General features: G+C 44.2%; 1 protein-coding gene across 1 annotated transcript in view; it reads left to right on the plus strand.

The window, feature by feature from the left end:
- The first annotated feature begins 1,458 nt into the window (after positions 1 to 1,458).
- The window catches only part of LOC142937967 (neural-cadherin), a 117,120-nt gene continuing 97,031 nt past the window's right edge, over positions 1,459 to 21,547 (plus strand). The window contains exons 1-2 of the mRNA XM_076081120.1: positions 1,459 to 2,434; positions 11,219 to 11,417. Coding sequence (XP_075937235.1) covers positions 1,459 to 2,434; positions 11,219 to 11,417 — 1,175 coding nt within the window. The remainder of the gene's footprint in view (positions 2,435 to 11,218; positions 11,418 to 21,547) is intronic.

Here is a 21,547-nt window from a genome sequence, read left to right on the forward strand (position 1 = left end):
GAGGTGGAGCATGAAATGAGTCGGTCAGAGCAGGTGTAAAATAAATAGTTCAACTAATCTGAAGAAAGAAAAAGACTTCCTAAAAGATCAGTAAGCACGAGTCGTGTTGTTTTGATCACATGGACGGACAGCAGAGACATCTATTATACAGCAGACGTTATCACAACAAAATGAATAAATCAAAAGGAGATCTGTGTTCTTCCCAATGGCAGTGGATGAAAGACGACATTGATGTGTTTGGAAATCTGAAAAGCTGGACACATGAAACCAGAAGGATGTAGCTGGAGGTCAGGGAGGAAGATGTTTCTGTAATGTGGGTGAACCGACTCTTTAAGGAACTCGTCTTTGAGACATTGTGGATTTTAAAATGTAAAAATGTATTAACGTCCACTGTGTCACAATGTAAACAATGTGGTCCAGTGGAAACAATAGTGTATTGTTGTGTCATTGATTCCACTAATTTCATGTCTAACTATTGAGGGGTGTGTGTGTGTGTGTGTGTGTGTGTGTGTGTGTGTGTGTGTGTGTGTGTGTGTGTGTGTGTGTGTGTGTGTGTGTGTGTGTGTGTGTGTGTGATTTCAGAGCTCATTGGACTCATTTTTACATCTCAGGAGGAAGTGACCACGTGTTCTGTTTTTCTTTTGGTTGCCATGGTTTTATTTGCAAAATAAAAAAACAAAACTGTATTTAGAATAATTAAAGATCTAAACGGAAATGTGTACAAACAAATAAATAAATACATTTAATTTATTAAATAGATTTTACTGTTTAAAAAGTTAATAAAATACAAAGACGTCACAACTGTGTAACATTTTCTTAAAGAGATAATTATCTCTCTCTCTCTCTCTCTCTCTCTCTCTCTCTCTCTCTCTCTCTCTCTCTCTCTCTCCCTCCCTCCATCAGCTGACTCAGCATGTCAGTGGGCGGGTCTTTGAACCCTGTCACTCAGACCTGGTCCCAGCTACGTGATTGGTCTCTCTCCTCCGCGGTAGGTGGAGCCCGCGGAGCCACATGGAGTCTGCCGGGTGTCTCGGTGCCCGTCAGTCTGATCCATCCTCCGGTGGAGTCGCTCCGGAACACGCTGGAGGAAGTTGGTGCAAAAAATATTGGGACTCAACTGCTGAGAAAAATATGATATTTTAATATCACTTTATATCTTTTTTTTACCAGTGCAACGGAGGAGAAAAGACTGATTATTATTATTGTTGTTCTCTCACTCGTGCGTAAAAGTCTTTTTGAATTCTGAATGACCTGGAGAGGAATCACTGGAAGGACTGAACGCTCTTCTCTTCACGCACCAAACGGACTTAGGACTTCATCAGAGATATTATTCATACATCACGGAGCTTTCCTGCATATTGTATTTTTAACGAGTAAAATCCTTTAAATAGAATCCTCGTTAGAGACGGATCCGCTCCTGTTGCTGTCTTCTCCAACTGAAACGGGTTTGATGGAAACATGACCAAAGCTGCAACCGGACCGGTTCTCCTGCACCGCCTCCTCTTCCACCTGCTCCCTCTGCTGCTGCTTCATGCCTCCCCGGTGTGTCCGTCCGCGCCGCCCGGACATCCAGCGCACTACTACGGACAAATAGCGGAGAACTCCCCGGCCGGGACGCCGGTGGAGGGGGTGCTGCTACCGGTCGGAGCTGGCGGCTGCCCCGGTGCGGACCTTAATGCCAGCCTGATGGGGGATTACGCATCGGATTTCAGGCTCATTCACCACCACGGGGACCGGCACCACCGGGGGCATCTGGGTTTGGTCTCCGCCAAAGCTCTGGACCGGGAGTTCATAGCGATGTACGAGCTGACGGTGGAGCTGCCGCCGCGATGTCTGAGGAGACCGGCCGCCGTCCAGGTCGAAGTGTCGGACAGGAACGACAACGCCCCCCGGTTCAACTGCGGGAACCAGACGGTCGAAGCGGACGAGCTGACGCTGCTCGGCACCGAGCTGGCCCGTTTCGACGCGAAGGACGGAGACGCAGAGATGAACGGACGCGTCACTTTTTTTGCGTCACCGGAGTCTCACCTGCTCCACGTGGTCCCACAGACCGGACAGGTGAGGCTGATCGGGTCCCTCCTGGGTGTCAGCCGGGTGACTCTGCGCCTTTACGCGCGCGACGGCGGAAACGTGGCGCTGGTTGGTGAGCCGGTGTTCCTGCGCGTCAACGTCCGCAGCTCCAGCAGTGCGCTGCGGCGGCGGAGACCCCGGGCTCTGACCGAGGAGCTGACCTACACCGTGACCGTCCCGGACCACGTCAGAGTCGGGGACCTGGTGTTCACGATGCCGGACCAGAAGTTCGAGCAGCGGTGGTTCGAAGTGATATCCGAGGCGGACTCGCCGGTCCAGATCGAGCGGGATTCGGGGCGTCTGTACCTGGCGCGCGGCCTGCCGGAGCCCACTGAGGTTCTGGTGAAGATCCACAACCCGCGAGGTAAGAAGAGCCGTTTCTTTTATGTTGGTGCGTAAATGCGCGAACGAGACCTGGTTTACCTGCTGAGACCTGGTTTGATGTTTAACATGTTGGGTTCATGGATGAAGTGATGTGATGGTTCACTTCTCACTTTGGCTGTTTTTGGCTTCTGGAGATTGAGTTTGATGAAGAACTCTCGTGTTTGGAGGTTTTCAGGCTGTGAACTGCTGGGGTTGGAAAATAAATGGAAAACAAGAAACGTTTCATTCATAAACACCAAAACATGTTTTATGTTCACAGTATTTAAAAACCAGATTATTCTTCTAATCTAAAACTCTAAAGGACTCCAAGAAGCATCAAGTGAATCTAGTTCATGAGAAAACATCTGAGTGAGGTTTCATCTTCAGTGTTCCTCAATGTTTCAATTGGTGGATAAAGATCATTCCACATCTCCATAGTTTATATCAGGATGAACACATATTCTGGTAATTCAGTAGAGTTTTATCTGATAGTGGTGGGGTCAAAGGTCAGTAGTGTAAATGTCATAGAAGTGTTTTTTCTTTAGTTTTTATTTAACAGCAGCAGTGATTTTAGTTTATTGTGGAATTTACCTTTAAGGACAAAGTGGTGTGTGTGTGTGTGTGTGTGTGTGTGTGTGTGTGTGTGTGTGTGTGTGTGTGTGTGTGTGTGTGTGTGTGTGTGTGTGTGCGCGTGCGTGCGTGCGTGCGTGCGTGCGCGTGCGTGCGCGTGCGTGCGTGCGTGCGTGCGTGCGTGTTGGCTCGTTTCCAGCAGTTTGAATCGACCTCAACCGTCACCGGCTACTTTCCACTCTTTCATTCATTCCTTACAGCACTCCTCACATCATCGCCGTGTGTGTTTGTCCATCTCTCTCTCACACACACACACACACACACACACACACACACACACACACACACACACACACCGTGATTAAACAACCATTCTGATTCATCTAGTTAAATGATTTAATAATTACAGTAACACAATACTCACAAGCCTTCTGGGTCCTGGTGAAACAGAATATTTGAGCGGCGTACAGTTACAAAATATATTTAAATAAAATCCCTCGCTTTTGATTGGACTGCTGAAAAGTGGGCGGCCTTAGAATCTAGTGTGATACGGAGCTACCGGACGGCAACCTCCGGCATGATGTTCATTTAGTACATTATGGTCCATTTAGAGTCAAACAGACCATAAAGCAGGGGACGCTTTAGGGCGGGGCTACACGGTGATTGACAGGTCTCTACCAGAGACGTATACGGCGTCTCTACGTCACTCCTCAGTCCAGATATGGTCACTTCCTGTTCACTGGTTGCAAGAAAAACAAGATGGCGACGGACAAAATTACAAACTCAAGGCTTGAAAACATCCATTTCAATCATGAAAAACCTGGAAAAGTCATGGAATCTGGAAATGGGAACTTCCAGGCCCTGAAGAATAAATAAACACAAAGTTCTGGAAACGTGGAGGAAATATTCCTCACAAACATCTGTAGACAGAGTGCATCGCTTTAGCTTGACTGAGAAAAACGTAAACACTTTAACGTTGAGTTGAGTTACTCGATGTTACGTCGTTCTCTGCGTAGAACGTCAGACTCCTGTTATTCTTATTGTTCTCGTGTGTTTGATCATGAACATTTGAAAAGTCTTGGAAGTTTATATAAGTAAAAAATTATGTGTGTGAAGTCGTGGTGGAGGATAAAAATCCCACAGACAGATATGAGAGGAAATGAGATGAAATAGTTTGAAACAACCGACTAAACTCTCCCAGAATCCTCATCTGTCAGTGAGAACGAGCTCCTGAACGCTCTGAAGCTTCAGACCGACTCAGACAAAAAGAAAGTAAATCAGTGTCACTGCAGTAGTGTGACTGGATGACCCCCCCCCCCCCCCCCCCCCTAAAGTAAATGTTTAGCTAACAGCCTAACTCTCCACATCTGGACGGCGGCGGCTCGGCGTTGTGGTGAGATCCGGCTAATCAGTCCGACCGATCTGCATCCACGCTGTTTATTTGCAGAAATTAGTCGTGTTTGCTCACTTGGAGCCCAGAACAGGCCTCCGACAGGAAGGTGTGTGTGTGTGTGTGTGTGTGTGTGTGTGTGTGTGTGTGTGTGTGTGTGTGTGTGTGTGTGTGTGTGTGTGTGTGTGTGTGTGTGTGTGTGTGTGTGTGTGTGTGTGTGGAGACACGGAGCTGAGCGTGCTGTAAGCCCGCCCTGCTGATTGAGGCGACCTGTCTCTCGTCTGCAGTGGCCGCGGTTGATTTTGATGCGTTGGAACGAGGAAGTCGCGCTCCGGCACGCCGGCCTCTGATTGGTCGACAGGGTCTCTCTCTCTCTGTGAACGTGTTGGCGGTTTCTATCAGGTCTTCTTCTGCTCCATTTAATTACGTCTCATCCTCAAAACATTCCTCTTTTATTGATATTCATTATATTTTCTAGGTGCTCACACCATCGTTTATTAAATAATAATATAAACTGTAGATTTGGACTTGAGTCGGACTTTAAGTCACAGAAGTCATGACTTATGTATCTTTGTGCAACATATCCCCCGCTGCCTATTTGTAAAGCCTCATTCATAAGTTCAATTAGACATAAAACGTGCAGAATTGTAGGAAAAATAAATAAATAAATCGCTTTTATTAAATCAATTAAAGATAATATTTAAATATAAGATCATATAGTCGTGCATATGATAAAATATAGAGACAATGAAATGTGCCAGTGGTCGGCGGTACAGTAGCCCCCCTTTGATGGTTGAGGACAATATTGAAGCCACTGATCTGCTAATTAGCTTTAATTAGCTTTAATTAGCTCTAACATAAACACTTAGAATAAAGAACATTTTGTCTGCTCCTCCGTCAGTCATGAGGGTTTATTTCTGTGGACTTTGGTTGAGTGAGTCACATGAGACTCACAGTTGATGCAGGAGATTCAGACACTGAGCAGCAGTGTGTCTATGAAGGAAATACACACACACACACACACACACACACACGCTTCACCTCCTGCATATAATAAATTGTTCTCATGTGACCCTCACACACACACACACTCTCTCTGTTGGTCGTCCATCACTGCAGATGGCAGCGACTCTACTGAGTCCTTGGCATTCAATAAATGTACAGGACACACACACACACACACACTCACACACACTCTCTATCTGTTGTTTGTCCTCTTGTGTGCGTGTGCGTGTGCGTGTGCGTGCGCGTGTGTGTGCGCGTGCGTGTGCGCGTGCGTGTGCGTGTGCGTGTGTAGGACTTCAGGCAGTGCGTTCTAGTTTGCTCCTCAGTTAAACTGTGTGTGTTTTAAATTGCTTGATTTGAACTGAAAACAATGAGACAAACAAACATTTATATTAATAGAGTAAAATGTAATAAAGCATTTAAAAGCCGACACATCGAGGCATTTTTCAGCGTCTGAAACACAGGACTTTCACCAAGGAGACCGCTGTTCAAGTCCCGCCTGAAACAAAGTCAACGCTAACTTCTTGTACCGTAGTTTTTTTTATGCAGCTCACGTACTTTACTGACGCCAGTTATGTAACAAACGCAGTTATTTTACACATGAAAAGTACTTATTACCCAAACCACGATCTCTTCCTGAACCCAACCAAGTAGTTTAAACCTCAAAGATACTTTATTTCTGGTTCATGCTTTCTGCAAGTCTGTACTCGACAAAGATGATTTGTTAGAGAAAGAGGTCCCACTCTGTGAAGTCTAGTCTGTACTCGCATCGTGCACGAAGGCTCTGCAGCGCCGCTTGGTCGTGCAACTCTAAATCATCTTATTTTTGTATCCTATGAGAGTTTTTCAGACATCACCGTCACGAATAGTTCACTGATAAAAACACTACTAACATACCTGTCAACAGCCAAATCAAATGGTTTATATTCAACCTTTGTTTCTTTATAATGCATTTAATACTTGACTTGTTTACAGGGTTTGTATGAAGGTAATAAAGTCTCCATGAATATGAGATATGAGTTCACAGATAATAACAGTTCCTCCTCTTCGTTGTGGAGGTTGGTTTATGGCGTTACACTGGTTGTCTTCCTGATTCTTCACAGTTCATTTCGTTTGTTCGTCCTCTGGTGTTTCGGAGAATAAACCCGACTCACAGCGTGTTGAACATGAACACCTCCGTGCACCGTCGCTGCGCTGCCACTCACCAGAACAAACAAAAGCTGGACGCGCCTCAGCGGACCGTGTGGTTCTTCTGTAGCTGAACAAGAACGTCTTAAACCGATCCAGTCCGTCGCGTCACATCGACTTCAGGAACCTCCGAGTTAAACTTTCATGCAGATCCAATAAATATTTCAAGCTCATCAACTTAACAGCTGCGTGTGTCGGATCCGATCAGTCAACATCTTCATCTCTTTATTTTAGTTGTAGCAACTGTCAACACCAATCAGCTGATCCCAGATCTCATCCAGTGAGAGAGCTGAATGTTAATAAAATACCATCCTGACAAACAAAAGCAGAAATCACTGCACGTGTGAAACGCATAAAATGTGAACACGTGTTTAAAAACCTGACTCCGACAGCCTCCGAGTCCTGTTCATTCTTTACTGTCCCATTAATGTAATGAATGTGTGTATTTGCATATTTAAATGAGAAAAAATGTTCCTGTTGGGCTGAAATTAATGCAGCTGGCTGCCCACCGACGGGCCTGTTCCCTCATTAAACCACAGCTTCGCTCCTAACTATTATTTATTGTTGTGTTGTACACACACACACACACACACATTATTACACACACATGGCTCTGGTGTGTCATTCTGTCCTACAGATATTCTGTGCTTGGCAGCCCTGAGGTGACAAACACACACAGTGTTTTTCCCCTCCTGTTTATTCTATTGTCTTTATTTCTGGATTCAGCCCGAGGCCTGAAGCAACCTGCCATCGCACCACAGCTGTGTGTGTGTGTGTGTGTGTGTGTGTGTGTGTGTGTGTGTGTGTGTGACAATGAACACCACAGGACTGCGTGTCCTCGAGGCTGCTGAGCGTCACAGTGATTGTGTGTTTGTCAGTGTCACACATTGATCACACCATTGTCAGTATGAATGTTTATTTGTCGGTATTTCTGTGTGTGTGTGTGTTTGTGTTTGTGTTTGTGTTTGGCCGCAGGATAAATTATTGTGACCACTCACTGAAGCCCCCCCCCCCCCCCCCCCCTCCTAGAATGACCTTTTTAAAAAGGCAACAAAGCAGCATCATAAACACATAAATAATAATGTTCCATATTCATCACATTTAGCATCGACGGTTTAGACTCAAACAAACTCTGCAGCTCGTTAAAGTGTTGGTGAAACACAAGGTTAAAGGAACAGTTGTTTACAGTGGACATGAGATGAGTCCAGGATGTGATTAGCTTAGCTTAGCACAAATACGTCAGCCATAGTTCTCACTGAAACAGCTGTTTTATCCTGATGAAACAGCTGTTTTATCCTGATGAAACAGCTGATCATCTGTGCCGCTAGTAACAGTTGTTGTGAGCTATGTTGATAGAAGCTATCAAATACACTCATTATAGACAGATTGTAATCATTCAAGTCATTTGATGTCCTACCTCTAAAAACACCGGCTTCGGTTTCTAATGATAGCTAATGACAGCTAATGATAGCTAATGATAGCTAATGATAGCTAATGATAGCTAATGATAGCTAGGAGGCTAACGTCACTTAGCTGACGTATTAGCTGAACCAACGGGAGATATTAAACGAACCCTCTCACATTTTAGAAATCCACTGGTTAGTCGTCTGTTCCAGAGAAAATAAGATGATATCAGTCTCATTGGTGCAGGACAGGGTTAGCCTAGCTTAGCACAAAGACTGCACTCTACGCCCCGAAAACCACAAATTGTCACTTCAAAATTTCCGTTTTTCTTCTTTTGATCAAACGTACGTGGTGCGACCTTCATCTGTGAGCTTTAGAGGTGGTGGTGGTGTATTTGTCAGGCTAACTGTTTCCCCCCGCTTCCAGTCTTTATGCTAAGCTACGCCTGAGCTTTGTAGCACATCTTTATATCTAACAGTCTGAAAGAAAGCAAACACTGTTAGATCTATAAACCCACCACTCTGCCCCCCCTCTTGTTTCTGTATGTGCTGAACTAATAGCTTATTGACAGCCAATCAGCCGAAGCCTCGGGTGGGACCACTCACCAAGTAGGACAAGGTCATCCAGGCTGCAGCCATCAACACGCACTTCAGTGCAGCAACACTATAACATGCTACGTGCATACAGCGAGGAGCTACATTTGGGGATTTAATAGTTAAATATTTGTTTTATTTTCAGCGCTCATCGTCTGAAACACTTTAGCTCTTAAACCAGATGATCCATTATTCTAAATATCTGAGAGGTATCCTGACTAAACTCCAGAAATTCACCTCATAAGCTCACAAATTAATGAGTTTTATCTTTTTTGTAATGCTTTTATCTGTTGAATTTGTGGTTTTAGGCGGAATAATGCTGAAATAATTTTTTGACGAGAGGCAGGCTAGCTTTCCCCGATGCTTCCAGTCTTTATGCTAAGCTAGGCTAACCACATCCTGACTCTTTTGAGCTTAACACACAGACATGCGATCGATGGTGAAATACGTTTTTTTTAATCGGTGCAGCAGCTCGACTGAAGTTCTGCTGACGTCTCGTATCTTTTCCTGTCAGTAGAAAAGCACATTTATTTCTTGAGTACCAGATGATGAGCAGCATGTAGGTTACAGGTGACAGTCGTAGAATCTACAGGGGGTTTAGGGGACAATCGCTTTCCATCAAAGTGTAGAGCAAGTTTAACAAAATCTCACAACATTTTTGAAAGAACATAATAATTTGTGTGCGTTTCCATCCGCTACTGTTGTGTGAATATATTCATCAATGAAATGACACAACTAAAAGACGTTTGTTTTACGTGGTGATTCATTCGGGGTTAAGTCTGTTTTTATTGCACGTTGTCACATTTTGCTTTTACGTCACTGCAGCTTTTCCACCTCACAATTGTTTTCAATAATTTGGTGTTTTATGGCACGTTAACCTCCTACTGAGGGAGGAATGATGAAACAGGGACGCGACACTAAGTAGTGAGGTGTCATGATCCGTATGAAACGACCTGGAAACACCTGATCCTCTAGCACACACACACACACACACACACACACACACACTCACACACACACACTGATCTCCCCTATAGCGCCCAACACACACACACACACACACACACTTCTTACCTGCTGTGCTGATGAAAGTATTCTCTGCCACATACAGTTTTACTGAAGATTAAACACACGTGCACACTAACGTATGCTGTCTCCCCAACACACACACACACACACACACACACACACACACACACACACACACACACACACACACACAGCCAAGTGTCAGTTCTTGAGAAGCCTTGATCTGTTAATTAATGAAAGTCTGGAGCAGACATCAGAGGACACACACACACACACACACACACACACACACACACACACACACACACACACACACACACACACACTCATATCAGAGTCTCCTGTGATACCCAGAGTAGAGCAAAGCGGTGATCAAGGCTGCGGCGTGTGTGTGTGTGTGTGTGTGTGTGTGTGTGTGTGTGTGTGTGTGTGTGTGTGTGTGTGTGTGTGTGTGTGTGTGTGTGTGTGTGTGTGTGTGTGTGTGTGTGTGTGTGTGTGTGTGTGTGTGTGTGTGTCCATCCATCTCTCTCAGCTGTTTCCGTCTTGAAGCTCCGTGTTTTGACCTCTGACCTCAGAGGGTTGAACCTGCCTCAATGAAACGCAGCGTCAAACGTTCCTCGATGACGACTTTATAAAGTTAAAGGAATGATTTCACCGTGAGACGGTTTCCAGGGTTGTTAAATCCCATCTTATGTGTTAAACTGGCCGGTGTTTCATATTTTTTATCTTGCACCAGTGCAGCAACTTGTGTTTTTGATGAACAACTTAAGTAGTGTTTTTCTTTTTTTTGCAGCTTTTATTTGCGAGGCCTGAGAGAGAAGTCAGAATATTGTGTTTCAGACATAGAGAGCGCTGATGTAGCCTGTAGCTTAGTAATCGAATGAAACTTAATGAAATGTGTGTTTCAGCACGTCAAAAATAAAGAAATCAATCGATCTCGTCAGTGCAGTTAGACTCTGATGCTTCGGTCTCTCTGTGATGGGCAGCATTGTGTGAGCAGCTTCTTTACTCTTCACACCTAAGTGTTCTAAGGAGAAGCTGGTTGTGGTGATATTTGTAAGTACGTGTGTTTTTATATATTGAACTGTGAGAAAACACGACTGAACACTCTGATGATGACTTGTTCAGTGTGTGAACGAGGGATGAAATAAAAGAAGTGAAGAGAGATGTCTTTTCTCTCTGTTTAGTCAAGCTGTTCTTCGGCGACTCTCTCTCTCTCTATCTCTCTGTCTCTCTCTCTCTCTCTCTCTCTCTGAGTGGAAGGAGCACGGAGTTGACGGAGCGTGTCTGAGAGCGGTTAACACTGATTTTTACGGTATTTCTCCGTCACTAGTTAACGTTGGATGTGATGGTGTATCTCACGGTGTTTGTGTGAACATTTAGCTGGTTTTAGGGTCTTTGTGAGTGGTTCAGTCGAGCAGCGCGAGCTGTCGGCTGCTGAACGCCACCATGGACATGACCGGGTTAACGAGGAAACACGGCATAAAGATCCCGCCGACGTTCCCGGTGTCAGTGGAGGAATGCAGCCTGGCTGTGGGTGAACTTGTCGGCCACAGCAGCGTGAAGTCCGCTGCCCGAATGAACAATGCCGTGGTCATCTTTTTAGACACCATCAGAAATGCGGAAGTGGTGATTGACAACGGGATCGAGGTGGGCGATGACTTCTTCCCCGTGTACCCTCTCTGCACACCGGCTGTGAAGGTAACCGTGTCCAACGTCCCACCGTTCATCAGAGATGAAGACATAACCAGAGAACTATCGAGACACGGGAGGACAGTGTCTGGGGTGAAGAAGGTGTCCTCTGGGTGCAGGTCTCCTCTCCTGAAGCACGTGGTGTCTCACAGGAGACAGCTGCGCTTGATCCCGAACAACAGGAGCAAGGGACTCAACCTAGTGTTCAATGTGAGAGTAGACGACTTTGACTACATGATCTATGCAACAACTGATGACTTTAAATGTTTCAGCTGTGGAAAAGTGGGTCATCAGAGCAGAACGTGTCCTGAGAAAAACAGCTCTCATAAGGACCGGAACCAGAACCAGAACCAGATGGGTACTGAAGAGGGCAGAGGGGACAAGCAAGACGGACAGGACGGGCCAGATGGGGTCCAACAGAGCAGGGAGGAGGGGACGAGCGGGTTAAAGGAGGTGAGGGTGGAGGGGACAAGTGAGACACAGGAGGTTAGGGTGGAGGAAACAAGTGAGACACAGGAGGTGAGGGTGGAGGAAACAAGTGAGACACAGGAGGTGAGGGTGGAGGAAACAAGTGAGACACAGGAGGTTAGGGTGGAGGAAACAAGTGAGACACAGGAGGTTAGGGTGGAGGAAACAAGTGAGACACAGGAGGTTAGGGTGGAGGAAACAAGTGAGACACAGGAGGTTAGGGTGGAGGAAACAAGTGAGACACAGGAGGTGAGGGTGGAGGAAATAAGTGAGACACAGGAGGTGAGGGTGGAGGAAACAAGTGAGACACAGGAGGTTAGGGTGGAGGAAACAAGTGAGACACAGGAGGTTAGGGTGGAGGAAATAAGTGAGACACAGGAGGTGAGGGTGGAGGAAACAAGTGAGACACAGGAGGTTAGGGTGGAGGAAACAAGTGAGACACAGGAGGTGAGGGTGGAGGAAATAAGTGAGACACAGGAGGTGAGGGTGGAGGAAACAAGTGAGACACAGGAGGTTAGGGTGGAGGAAACAAGTGAGACACAGGAGGTGAGGGTGGAGGAAATAAGTGAGACACAGGAGGTGAGGGTGGAGGAAACAAGTGAGACACAGGAGGTTAGGGTGGAGGAAACAAGTGAGACGCAGGAGGTTAGGGTGGAGGAAACAAGTGAGACACAGGAGGTTAGGGTGGAGGAAACAAGTGAGACACAGGAGGTGAGGGTGGAGGAAACAAGTGAGACACAGGAGGTGAGGGTGGAGGAAACAAGTGAGACACAGGAGGTGAGGGTGGAGGAAACAAGTGAGACACAGGAGGTTAGGGTGGAGGAAACAAGTGAGACACAGGAGGTTAGGGTGGAGGAAACAAGTGAGACACAGGAGGTGAGGGTGGAGGAAATAAGTGAGACACAGGAGGTGAGGGTGGAGGAAACAAGTGAGACACAGGAGGTTAGGGTGGAGGAAACAAGTGAGACGCAGGAGGTTAGGGTGGAGGAAATAAGTGAGACACAGGAGGTTAGGGTGGAGGAAACAAGTGAGACACAGGAGGTTAGGGTGGAGGAAACAAGTGAGACGCAGGAGGTGAGGGTGGAGGAAATAAGTGAGACACAGGAGGTTAGGGTGGAGGAAACAAGTGAGACGCAGGAGGTTAGGGTGGAGGAAACAAGTGAGACACAGGAGGTTAGGGTGGAGGAAACAAGTGAGACACAGGAGGTTAGGGTGGAGGAAACAAGTGAGACACAGGAGGTGGTGAAGGACGGGGCAAGTGAGGTCCAGCAGGTGAGGGAGAGTGCTGGAGGACAGGTGGAGACAGCTAGGGAGGTGGACATGGAAGCAGACGAGGAGCAGCTCAAAGCCCCTCAGCTGAAGAGGAAACAGAGAGGAGACAGAGGAAGCTCACAGGCGAAGAAAGCTGCAACTAAAGAAAGTGGAGGAGCGGCAGAGTGTGAGTCCAGTCTGGAGGAAGACTCTGAGTCCAGTTGGGAGGACTCTGAGTCCAGTCAGGAGGAGGGCGCTGCTGCTGACAGTGAGCCCTCTAAACGCAGCTGTAGGAGCTCTAGAGACTACAGCGTGGAGATAATAAAGGAGTATCTGAGGAGCAGTAAGAATGTGAGAGGAGCCAAAGTGGAGGACTACCTCTCTGACAAAGAGAAGCTCTCCAGCTCTGCCAGAGCTCACATGAGGAGCAAGGACAGAGGAGGTCTCACTCAGCAGGAAGGCTTCAGACTAAAGAAGATAGTTCACAAAGTGGACAAAGAACTGAACAAAGATGGAGCTCAGTGAGAGTCAGATCTGACAATCAAAGACACATTTATGTTTGTTGGACTTTATTTGGTTAACTGTTTAAAATGATAAAGAAAGATGTTGTTCAAACAAAATAAAGGTTTTCTAAAAATCAAAAAAATCTCTCTCTCTCTCTTTCTCTCTCTGTGTCTCTCTCTCTCTATGTCTCTCTCTCGGTCTCTCTCTCTATGTCTCTCTCTCTCTCTATGTCTCTCTCTATGTCTCTCTCTCTCTCTCTCTCTCTCTCTCTGCTGAGGGATGAAATCAGTCAGAATCCGGCTCCTCCTTCAGTGACTGAACGACCGTCATGTTTGCTTCAAAAAACCACAAAGCGTCGTCCTGCTGACATCCAATCAGCGACGAACAGAAACCTCAGCTGTGTTTGTGAACATGTATGTGAGAGATGTTGCACATCTGTTTCCTGCATGTTCACCCCCTCCCCCCCGAACACACACACACACACACACCCTCAGGGCTGTTGCACATCACGGTGTCTGTTCATGTGTGTGTTGACGTGTCCTCGCTAATTGTCTCCCATCACACTCTGCTGCTGCTGTTCTCTTACAGCTGAGTAGACGAGATGCTGGTTGGCTTTTTATTTCATGTTTGCAAGGTGCCTCTCTCCTATTTTAACGTCTCTCTGAACCACAAAGACCAATGAGTGCCGTGGTAGGACGAATGCTTAGCCAATCAGCACCAGGGGCGTGTCTTCTCAATATCGCAACTATAACATAGTTTTAACTTCGCTCCAAAACCCGGCAAACAATGAGGTAGGCAGAGAGTAGCGGTATCTCAATAAAACCTTTTATTTGGGTTTTTATGCAGATTGTTTTATGTATTTATTACAGTCTGCTTGTCACTGGATCTACAGCAGGATTCACCATCTCTCTCCAGCTGCTGCAGTAGAAAGCCGGGGGTTGAATACAGACAATTGTGCAAAACAGCACATTATGACCAATATTTTAGTTCATATTATTTACGATCTCTGGAGGCCGTAGTAATTATGAGCGGAGCAGCAGGGGAAGTCGAGCGACGTAGTTCAGGATGGACGGGTCAAACAAAGACGGGACTTTCACCCAGGAGACCCGAGTTTGGGTCCCAAAAAGTAAATGTTGAGTTATTTTAACGCAACGTTAAATAGTTACGTCAAGTTGAGTCACAGATGTACTTATTTTAACCCAAACTATGATCTTTTCCTAAACCTAGCCAAGTAGCTTTTTATTGCGTAACGTAAGTAGCTCGTTTGTGTAAATCAACGTTAACCACGAGTTTAAAACGGCTAACTACAACAGAATGTGGTCGTTTGGGTCGGAGGACTCGTTCAGGAAGTGAAGGATCGTGATGTCGAGTATCAAACATTTCTGTCAAATAAACTTTGAGTTTGAGTTCGACGGACGCAACAAGGTCTCCTACTTTTTAGAAAAAGGACTTTTACTGTCTCTCTGGGTAGATGTGGAGGATTCCCTTCTGTTAACGTTCAAAGGTCTGAGGATGACAGTCGTCTCAGAAGTGACAAGAGACGCTTACAGTCGAGAACAAAAGAAGAACTTCTATCAGGAGGTTTTTTTCAAGAGAGCGGCGATGTGTCAGTTTTATCCGGCAGCAGTTTATGACCTTCACTCATCCCTGCAGCGTGGAGAATCACGTTAACAAACCCAAACACCTGTCAATCTCCAACCGTGACACTCCTCCTCTTCTATCTTCCTCCTCCTCCTCTCCCTCGGGCCCTGATTCCTCTCGCCTCCCCACTCTCCCCCCGGAGGAGAACCTCGGATGGACGGAGAGATGAAGCGACGCTCGCGGCTCTCTCTTCCTTCGCTTCCAGTCAAGGTCGTGGAGACGATTTTTAAAGAAATTCCTCTCTGGAGCTCATCTGCTCTGAACTCGTGTCTTCAGGGGGATCAGGGGCCGGAGTCGGGAGGGACACGGTGATCCCTGTCCTCCAGAATACCCCTGTCCTCCACCACCACCTCCACCTCCACCTCCCGGGGCCACTGGGAACTTTTACACTTTGCCTAGAACTCTTGATGCTTAAAATGCACTTCATATATACTGTAATTATTAATATACCGCATGCATGTCTGGTGGTCCTTGAAGAGAGATCACTTGAACTTGCTGAAGTTTTTTTTTTTTGAGTCGAGCTTAAGAATCACTTAAATTTAAAAGCAATCTGAAACAAATTAATAATTTAGTGCTGAACTTTATTTGACAAATGTTGAAGAAAACAAAAAATACTTTCAACTATCTACTTTCGAACTGAGACGTGGAGTCATGATCAATTTAAAATGATTATTTATTGGTTATAGTTTTTAGTTCGCACAAAACAGTGGCTGTTGCCGAAAGAGGCGAATTACTAAATATAATGTTTTCACAATTAATTACTGGTAATTTAAAGACACATTATGAAAGTTTACAGTAAAAGCAGCAACTGTAGGTTCCATTTTTTGCTGCTAATGTCAATTATTGATGAAGAATATGTGTTTTTTTGGGTAGAATTCAAGTTCAAATGTTTAAATGAATTGGTTTATGCAGATTAGATACAGCTGGAATAATACTGCTGCTTGTAGTGGATGAGTGTGTTGAACACAATTTAGTGAAATAAGACAATATGGATAATACTAAATTATTTGATACAATAATGTTTCAATGTGCTGTAACGTGTTATAAAAGCTTAATATTAACACATGATGTCTGTCTTTATGCATCGTGATCTCATGGAAAGGCGTTTCAATAGAACGCCACTTTTAGGAACATTTTTAGTGTCATGATACGCATTTTAAGATATTTCATTTTACGCCATGTCGCGGTTATGTTTAGCCACATACGGTAACATTTTCAGTTTGGTTTATGAAACAAAATCACTTCGTTAGGTTGAAGAAAAAACATCACAGTTGGGCTTCAAATAAGAACGCCAACTAAGTAAAATATATACATAAACAATGTTACATAAGTATGGAAAAAACGTCAACATCGTCACTGACATACTTTCAAAATAAGTCCAAAATATTTTTGGTTCCTAATGGGACACAATCGCAGGTCTCCAGGGTGAAAGTCTTGCATTTATTGAATCGTCTTCCTCACTTTTTATATTACGTCACCAGCTCTGAGCGTCGCGTATTAATAATAACTTTTATTTAACTAGCACCTTTTAAAAACAGAGTTTGACGGACAAAGCAAACCAATAAAACAACAGAAAGCTCAACAGTGAGGCCCAAATATAGCAAAACACGCGAAGACAAGAGTTAAACCCTGATTATACAGTACAGTAGATAAATCAATCGATACGATAACAAGAAACTAAGAAACAAAGATACAGTTGTGTGAAAAAGTGTTTGCCCCCTTCCTGATTTCTTATTTTTTTGCATGTTTGTCACACTTAAATGTTTCAGATCATCAAACAAATTTAAATATTAGACAAAGATAACACAAGTAAACACAAAATGCAGTTTTTAAATAAAGGTTTTTATTATTAAGGGGGAAAAAAAATCCAAACCTACATGGCCCTGTGTGAAAAAGTGATTGCCCCCTAAACCTAATAACTGGTTGGGCCACCCTTAGCAGCAACAACTGCAATCAAGCGTTTGCGATAACTGGCAGTGAGTCTTTTACAGCGCTGTAGAGGAATTTTGGCCCACTCATCTTTGCAGAATTGTTGTAATTCAGCCACATTGGAGGGTTTTCGAGCATGAACCGCCTTTTTAAGGTCATGCCACAGCATCTCAATCGGATTCAGGTCGGGACTTTGACTAGGCCACTCCAAAGTCTTCATTTTGTTTTTCTTAAGCCATTCAGAGGTGGACTTGCTGGTGTGTTTTGGATCATTGTCCTGCTGCAGAACCCAAGTGCGCTTCAGCTTGAGGTCACGAACAGATGGCCGGACATTCTCCTTCAGGATTTTTTGGTAGACAGCAGAATTCATGGTTCCATTTACCACAGCAAGTCTTCCAGGTCCTGAAGCAGCAAAACAGCCCCAGACCATCACACTACCACCACCATATTTTACTGTTGGTATGATGTTCCTTTTGTGAAATGCCGTGTTACTTTTACGCCAGATGTAATGGGACATACACCTTCCAAAAAGTTCAACTTTTGTCTCGTCAGTCCACAGAGTATTTTCCCAAAAGTCTTGGGGATCATCAAGATGTTTTCTGGCAAAACTGAGACGAGCCTTTATGTTGTTTTTGCTCAGCAGTGGTTTTCGTCTTGGAACTCTGCCATGCAGGCCATTTTTGCCCAGTCTCTTTCTTATGGTGGAGTCATGAACACTGACCTTAATTGAGGCAAGTGAGGCCTGCAGTTCTTTGGATGTTGTTCTGGGGTCTTTTGTGACCTCTTGGATGAGTCGTCGCTGCGCTCTTGGGGTAATTTTGGTCGGCCGGCCACTCCTGGGAAGGTTCACCACTGTTCCATGTTTTCGCCATTTGTGGATAATGGCTCTCACTGTGGTTCGCTGGAGTCCCAAAGCTTTAGAAATGGCTTTGTAACCTTTTCCAGACTAATAGATCTCAATTACTTTGTTTCTCATTTGTTCCTGAATTTCTTTGGATCGCAGCATGATGTCTAGCTTTTGAGGATCTTTTGGTCTACCTCACTTTGTCAGGCAGGTCCTATTTAAGTGATTTCTTGATTGAGAACAGGTGTGGCAGTAATCAGGCCTGGGTGTGGCTAGAGAAATTGAACTCAGCTTTCCAAAGACGTGATAAACCACAGTTAATTTATGTTTTAACAGGGGGGGGGCAATCACTTTTTCACACAGGGCCATGTAGGTTTGGATTTTTTTTTCCCCCTTAATAATAAAAACCTTCATTTAAAAACTGCATTTTGTGTTTACTTGTGTTATCTTTGTCTAATATTTAAATTTGTTTGATGATCTGAAACATTTAAGTGTGACAAACATGCAAAAAAATAAGAAATCAGGAAGGGGGCAAACACTTTTTCACACAACTGTATATTCAGTAAATAAAAAAATAAAATAATAATAAAATAAAGCAGTAAAAAGACGACATCCCATTAAAGCCAGTCTGTAAAAGTGGGTCTTAAGAAGTGATTTAAATGAGTTTAGGCAGATGGGTTTACATTGCAGTAAGATTTCCATGAAAACGCTTCATGAATATTCATGTTCCTCCTCCATCACATGGATCCCCAATCAAAAAAACATTTCAATGTATGTAAATGTCTTTAATTAGACGTTTAAGTTCTTCTTTGAGAAGAAGAACGGACTCGATTCTGTCTGTCAGACAGGAAGCAGCAGTTCAGTATGTGTGCTTTAGTAAGAAGGAGGGTTTTAATAACGGCTTCACCTACACTCACACACACACACTCTCACACACACACACACACGTTGCTTACTTGCTGCTTATCACCTCTCGCTAAGCCGTCGGAGAGAAGATATTGTGGACATTCAACATTTTCTGGAGGCAGCTTCGTTTCCAGCAGTAAAAGCAGGATTTTTGTGCGACTCTCAGCAAATATTACTCTGAACTTCCTGTCGCCCCCCCCATCCTTTACATTAAATTCCACCCCGCTGTGCCTCGTCGCCGATGATTCAGAGCAGCAGGAATGAAAAGTTTTCTCTCTTTATTATACCGACAATAAAAATGTTTAGCAAACACATTGGTGGATTAGCAGGAGGTTTTACGACACGTGTATCTTTAGCGTCTAGCAGAGAGAGTTTACTTGGAGGTTGAACAGGTGTATCAAGCGACAGTTTGAAGGGTAAATACATTTCCTAAAGTATCCTTTATTCCTTTATTATATATGGTATTTGATCTATATTACCAAATACCATGTCTTCAAATTGGGCACAAACATCCACTTGGATTCAGTGATGAACTGAACACATTTTGGTGGTCAAAAAAACACTGACGTAGCTGTAACTGGTTTGACGGAGGCATTCAACCTTTTGGTCTTTTCAAGATCAACAACCTTCAAATATATTGAGCAAATATTTTTTTGTAAATATACTTTTATACATTTTTATCCGTGTTCTTAACCTGTCATGAAATCTATTTCAGTATTCTGATGAACACAGCTGATGATACATTAAAATGTGATTATTAAAAACATAAACAAGGTGAACGCCTTTGTTTACGCCTTTTTATGAACCGTTGAATCGACGGGTCACCTACAAATGACCTTGTGGGTTACACTATCGTGTGTGTGTCTATCACGGTGGTCACACCAGAAGATCTGCTTCTGATGTTCCAGTCTGACCAGTCCATCTGCCACACACACACATACACACACACATACACACACACTCACACACAGACATTGCCAGCTGTCACACAGTGGTTCCAGGGTACCTGACCCATATGCCTCCTTCAACACATGGACACATATTCACACACACACACACACACACACACACACACACACACACACACACACACACACACACACACACACTGTAAATTGAAGTGAAGTAAGTCTGTTAAGTTTTTGTAATGGAAGAATACCTAAACGGTGATACATGTGTGTCATTCAGTGTTTACCACTTTTATTCCACAATAACTTTCTCTAAGTTTAAACCTAACGTTGGTTTTGTTTCCTGAACTTGGCATGATGTTCCTGTACACAAAAACCAATAGATTACATTTTATAAGTATTTCATGAAGTGCCGTGAGACGGTGTAGAATTACCAGAACAATACGAACATTCAGGCTGCCTCTTGTGGCTCAAAGACGTACTGCAGATATAAAGATTCAATACAAGTATATGAAAGAACTTCATTGAAAACACGTATTAAATCTCCAACTAAGTCTTTGGGAATGACTGGCATAGTGTGTCACCGCTTTAAACAAACTCTTTCCAAACGCGTCCTCACACAGTGTGAAAATGAACTGGTCCTCACAAAGATAGAAGGACGAGACACACACACACACATACATACATGACCTACTGGCCTGACAAGTGAAACTCCACCGAGTTAAAACACAAATGCAGAGGTAAATGTAACATGACAATGAACCTGAGCGATACACACACAAACACACACAGACACACACACACACACGCATACACACATACACACATACACAGATCGCATTAAAGGACTAAACTTTATTTGGGAGTCACACGGCACTTTAGGGACAACAAAAGTGTAGATGTCCACTCACACACACACACACACACACCTGGTAATCCAATATGAAGCAGGTTCTGTGTTTGCGACGCCGTGGCCTCAAATCAGCTCTGACAGGACGGCCGCCGCTTGCTCTCTCACACCCTGAGGGTCCACTGTGTGTGTGTGTGTGTGTGTGTGTGTGTGTGTGTGTGTGTGTGTGTGTGTGTGTGTGTGTGTGTGTGTGTGTGTGTGTCATCGTGCCCATCGGTCCAGCCACCAGTCTGCTAACACCTAGCTGGTATGTGTATGTGTGTCTGTTCATACCCTGTTTTGTGTGTTCAACAAAGGTGTTGTCTTGACTCTTTTTAGTTTTTGTTTACATTTATTAATTTGTATTTGATCTTTCTTTAACCAGGAAGTCCCTCTGGGATTTTAAGTTTGTTTTAAAAGAGAGACCTGGTCGAGGTAGCAGCCAAACAAAAATCACAAACACAATAAAATACAACGTGTACCAAATATTATACAGTAAAAGAGAAGAACATCTGTTTAACACAGTGGCTTCACAAGAGAAACCTCCACATGCTTCTAGCAGCACATTCTACACCAGTTCATCAACGGAAATGAATGTTTTCAGTTATAAATCTCTTTTTGTAAAATGATTCAACGTCAAAGGAGCATCGTATAGGAAACCGCTGTTTTCTCCAGATCTGTCGTGAACAGTTTTACATTAAAAATAAACCTCTCTGAGGAGCGTGTGTGTGTGTGTGTGTGTGTGTGTGTGTGTGTGTGTGTGTTTATATTTGCATGTTTCATTGTATTCTTAATTTGTTATTTTGTAAGATGCATCTCTTCCTTGACTTGTTGGCGGTGTTGTAATGTGAGTTTAGGGAGTGATGGAGATGTAACAGCCGGATGATATTTATTAGAATATTA

Source organism: Anarhichas minor, unplaced genomic scaffold, assembly GCF_050575085.1.
Source record: "Anarhichas minor isolate MPS153535 unplaced genomic scaffold, ASM5057508v1 ptg000079l, whole genome shotgun sequence".
Classification (NCBI taxonomy): Eukaryota; Metazoa; Chordata; class Actinopteri; order Perciformes; family Anarhichadidae; genus Anarhichas; species Anarhichas minor.